The 5430-nt window shown below is 41.4% G+C and overlaps 1 protein-coding gene across 3 annotated transcripts in view; it reads left to right on the top strand.

Annotated features, from left to right (window-relative positions):
* Positions 1–3249: 3249 nt before the first annotated feature.
* LOC110304454 (keratin-associated protein 4-12-like) overlaps positions 3250–5430 on the top strand; it is a 2837-nt gene continuing 656 nt past the window's right edge. Inside the window, exons 1-2 of one of the 3 annotated variants that reach the window (XM_021175879.1) lie at positions 3250–3337; positions 5176–5380. In XM_021175879.1, coding sequence (XP_021031538.1) covers positions 3250–3337; positions 5176–5380 — 293 coding nt within the window. Of the gene's footprint in view, positions 3381–5123; positions 5395–5430 lie in introns of those variants that run through there. The other 2 variants (XM_021175878.1, XM_021175877.1) reach the window with 2 other exon arrangements.

The following is a 5430-nucleotide window of genomic DNA, read 5'->3' as shown; positions in this document are numbered from 1 at the left end:
AAAAAATAAATTTAAACAACAACAACAACAACAACAAAAACACACACACACAGACATAAAATTCCATAAGAACAGAAACCATAGTATGCATGCAAATGCCTATAAGGAGAAAAATAAAGAAATCAAAATGAAAATACTGCCTACACAAATTATTTAGACAAGGAACCTCCAAAAAATGCCACTGAGTTCGTTTTGTATTAGCCTTGGGTACAGGGCATGCCTTTAGGAGTGGTTTGTATACTTGGTGAACCCCATATAAGTTGTGTGAGTAAGTGAACCCTGTAAGTCCCACATCAGAATCTAGGAAACTGAGCTTTGTATAAAAGAAGAGAAATAGCCCAGATACCAGTCACCTAATTTGTGTATCTAGCCCTGACACTAATTATTAACTTTGTTTCATACCAGGTAAATTTTAGCAAAAAAGTATATGGTTCATTTCTTCTGTTTAGTGGTTTCTTCTTTTAAAGCAAACCCAGTCATCAGGCTCCGTGTTACCCATTCTCATTAGTGTGGGTCTCTCCTGGTGGCTGTGAGATCTTCCTGTGTTCATGAAGAGGCTTAGCATTATCTCATTGTACTCAAAGTAACTGTTGAATATTACAAGTGGCACAAATGCAGGTGATGTAGGCAGTTTGATGGGGTACTTTCTTTTTTCCCCATTAATAAATTTATTTATTTACTTTTCATTCCAATTGCAGCCCCCCTCCTCTCAGACCTCACTTTACTCACCCCTTCTTCTCTAGGAAGGAGGAGAAGAGACCTTTCTGGGTATCATCCTACTCGGGTGCTTCAAGTAAGTACAGGACTAGGTATATCCTCTCCCACTGAGGCCAGACAGGTCAGTCCAGTGAGGGGAACAGGATTCACAGGAAGGCAACAGAGTCAGGAACACAGCCCCAGCTACAGTTGATGGGGGATCTGCATGAAGACCAAGCCGTACATTTTCTACCTATGTGCAGGGTGCCTAGGTTCAGCACATGTATGCTCTTAGTTTTGGTGGTTCAGTCTCTGGGATCCCCCAAGGATCCAGGCTAGTTTAATCTTGTTATTCTTCTGGAGACCCTATCCTCTTTGCATCCCTCAGTCCTTCTCCAAACTCAAAATGGCCAACCAGTGACTGGTCTAACTTCATCCCATGGGCAAGAACCAATCCCTGACACTACTAATAATACTCTGTTATACTTGCAGATAGGAACTTAATGTAACTGTCCTCTCAGAGGGACTACCCAGCATCTGACTGAAAGAGATGCAGAGACCCACAGCCAAATGTTAGGCAGAGCTCCAGGAGTCTAGTGGCAGATTTTCAAGTCTAAGGAAGGGTTCACTGGGATTACTTGTGGACTTCTAAAAATTGCTGATAATCAATCAGACTAGTTAAAAGTATTTGACACTTTGTAATACTCTGCAGATGTCACACACACACACACACACACATATATATAAATTAAATAGATATATATTCAATTTCTCCCAATTGGATAATTCCTAAGTTCCCTATCATGTTTTGTGTAGGGTTGAGACATCATGAGCTTTCCCCTATCCATGTTGATATATCTATTGCTGTGGTTCTTGTTCAACTTATGTTCAGTCAGGTTGGTGAGACTCTGTGGGTGGAGCTTCTGACAGTCCTAGGAGTCACAATCTCACAGCAAACTCCCTGATGCTCAGGCTGTAACAATGTTTTCAATCTCTCTTCAGCAATGATCCCCCAGCCTTAGGTACAGGAATTATGTTCTACATGTACCAGTTGGGACTGGGCTCTCTAACTCCACTACTAACCAAGAAATCTTCCTATGGTCACATGGAAGCAGAGGTGTCCTTGTTACTGTGTCAATCCAGGGGAAACTCTCATCCAGGACATATACTTATTTAAATCCTTCATCTTTTCAGGTTCTACAAATATGAGACTATGGTACAAAGCCTGTAGACTAAGTATTGGCTGAGCAAATTAATGTCATAAAAATATTGCAAAGGTCCTGAGCACTAAATGATCCTAACTAAGAAACTTAATGCTGTGATTGTTCTCTTTCTCCATGTCTGTCTGCTTCTTGACCAACAGAGGAGAGCAGAGGGACTGAAGCATTCCTCATTTTGAAAGATAATTCATCTAGCTAATTGGATGGTTGCTTGTGCTCTTTAAGCATTTACTGTGTCCAACAATAGATACATATTAATATCCTATTTACATATGTGTTATATGCACATATATATCATATATATCATATGTAGATTATACATATTTCACACATGTAAGTATTGTGATATATAATCACAAAACTGACACATGTGTAAATAGTTATATGTAGTGATATAAAGCAAATGGAACTTTAAGAAATGAATCTAATCCATCATTGGAAACATGAGAGTCTCAAGCTCAGAAACCAAGAAGAAGCAGGACATTTTGTTTAAACTAGCATAAGTGGTAGTGCCACATAGTCATCAAATGTTAAAAAGTAAGTCTTGGAAAAATCAGCGTATGATTGTATAGCTTCTGTTAATCCAGAAGGAGAGTTTGACAAAGATGGAGGAAAATTTCCCACAGGCCAGAGCGGAGAAACCTGAACTTTGTGAGACACTAGAGGTCTGTGACCCACAGTAATGACAGGTCCCATAAATGACTAATAAAGATTTTCTGGCAAAAAAAAGGGTGGATAAACATTGACATTTCCCCATTCAGTTTCCCATATTGAAATTGGTACAGGGAATATAGGAGTCAGAGGAGGGAGACCTTTCTTTATTCATGTCTGTTATCTTGATATTCAAATCCTCAGTACCCACCTGACCCACTGGGGATGAGTTGTTGAAATGATGAATCTCTGTCCTCCAACACTACTAGAAACAATTTTAGGTCCTTAGTAATCATGATTATCTAAGGGCAGACAGTAGCACCATTCACTATGAGACTGAATCATACAGTGACTGGACACACAAGATCATGTGACAGTTGGAAGAAATTAAGGCAGGAAAGACACTTAGGAGATGGTTCATCAAGAGCTGATGGTGACTCTTAACCCAGGAAAAGAAACTGTGTTTTCTATCTACCTTGATAATTTAGCCAGGAAATGAAACTTGCCTAATTTGATAACCACATGTTTATTAACACAAACAATAACAAGGAAAGAATGCTGCATGTGAGGACAGCAGCCCCTCAGCAGGGTATAAAAGGGGACGTGGGCAGGGAGACTCTCACTTCCAAACCTTCCAACCCACCTTCTTGTAAACCTACCAAGAACCTCCACCTCTAACACCATGGTCAGCTCCTGTTGTGGCTCTGTCTGCTCTGAGGAGAGCTGTGGCCAAGGCTGCTGCCAGCCCAGCTGCTGCCAGACCACCTGCTGTAGGACCACCTGCTGCCGCCCCAGCTGCTGNTATCATGTTTTGTGTAGGGTTGAGACATCATGAGCTTTCCCCTATCCATGTTGATATATCTATTGCTGTGGTTCTTGTTCAACTTATGTTCAGTCAGGTTGGTGAGACTCTGTGGGTGGAGCTTCTGACAGTCCTAGGAGTCACAATCTCACAGCAAACTCCCTGATGCTCAGGCTGTAACAATGTTTTCAATCTCTCTTCAGCAATGATCCCCCAGCCTTAGGTACAGGAATTATGTTCTACATGTACCAGTTGGGACTGGGCTCTCTAACTCCACTACTAACCAAGAAATCTTCCTATGGTCACATGGAAGCAGAGGTGTCCTTGTTACTGTGTCAATCCAGGGGAAACTCTCATCCAGGACATATACTTATTTAAATCCTTCATCTTTTCAGGTTCTACAAATATGAGACTATGGTACAAAGCCTGTAGACTAAGTATTGGCTGAGCAAATTAATGTCATAAAAATATTGCAAAGGTCCTGAGCACTAAATGATCCTAACTAAGAAACTTAATGCTGTGATTGTTCTCTTTCTCCATGTCTGTCTGCTTCTTGACCAACAGAGGAGAGCAGAGGGACTGAAGCATTCCTCATTTTGAAAGATAATTCATCTAGCTAATTGGATGGTTGCTTGTGCTCTTTAAGCATTTACTGTGTCCAACAATAGATACATATTAATATCCTATTTACATATGTGTTATATGCACATATATATCATATATATCATATGTAGATTATACATATTTCACACATGTAAGTATTGTGATATATAATCACAAAACTGACACATGTGTAAATAGTTATATGTAGTGATATAAAGCAAATGGAACTTTAAGAAATGAATCTAATCCATCATTGGAAACATGAGAGTCTCAAGCTCAGAAACCAAGAAGAAGCAGGACATTTTGTTTAAACTAGCATAAGTGGTAGTGCCACATAGTCATCAAATGTTAAAAAGTAAGTCTTGGAAAAATCAGCGTATGATTGTATAGCTTCTGTTAATCCAGAAGGAGAGTTTGACAAAGATGGAGGAAAATTTCCCACAGGCCAGAGCGGAGAAACCTGAACTTTGTGAGACACTAGAGGTCTGTGACCCACAGTAATGACAGGTCCCATAAATGACTAATAAAGATTTTCTGGCAAAAAAAAGGGTGGATAAACATTGACATTTCCCCATTCAGTTTCCCATATTGAAATTGGTACAGGGAATATAGGAGTCAGAGGAGGGAGACCTTTCTTTATTCATGTCTGTTATCTTGATATTCAAATCCTCAGTACCCACCTGACCCACTGGGGATGAGTTGTTGAAATGATGAATCTCTGTCCTCCAACACTACTAGAAACAATTTTAGGTCCTTAGTAATCATGATTATCTAAGGGCAGACAGTAGCACCATTCACTATGAGACTGAATCATACAGTGACTGGACACACAAGATCATGTGACAGTTGGAAGAAATTAAGGCAGGAAAGACACTTAGGAGATGGTTCATCAAGAGCTGATGGTGACTCTTAACCCAGGAAAAGAAACTGTGTTTTCTATCTACCTTGATAATTTAGCCAGGAAATGAAACTTGCCTAATTTGATAACCACATGTTTATTAACACAAACAATAACAAGGAAAGAATGCTGCATGTGAGGACAGCAGCCCCTCAGCAGGGTATAAAAGGGGACGTGGGCAGGGAGACTCTCACTTCCAAACCTTCCAACCCACCTTCTTGTAAACCTACCAAGAACCTCCACCTCTAACACCATGGTCAGCTCCTGTTGTGGCTCTGTCTGCTCTGAGGAGAGCTGTGGCCAAGGCTGCTGCCAGCCCAGCTGCTGCCAGACCACCTGCTGTAGGACCACCTGCTGCCGCCCCAGCTGCTGTGTGTCCAGCTGCTGCAGGCCTCAGTGCTGCCAGTCTGTGTGCTGCCAGCCCAGCTGCTGTCGCCCCAGCTGTTGCATTTCTAGCTGCTGCAAGCCTTCCTGCTGCTGCCCTAGCTGCTGTGTGTCCAGCTGCTGCAGGCCCTCTTGCTGCATCTCCAGCTGCTGTCGTCCCTGCTGTGGTAGTTCTA

The sequence above is a fragment of the Mus caroli genome, chromosome 11 (assembly GCF_900094665.2).
Source record: "Mus caroli chromosome 11, CAROLI_EIJ_v1.1, whole genome shotgun sequence".
In the NCBI taxonomy this organism is placed as follows: domain Eukaryota; kingdom Metazoa; phylum Chordata; class Mammalia; order Rodentia; family Muridae; genus Mus; species Mus caroli.
The sequence above is the reverse complement of the archived record's forward strand: the minus strand, read 5'-3'. Positions and strand labels throughout refer to the sequence as shown.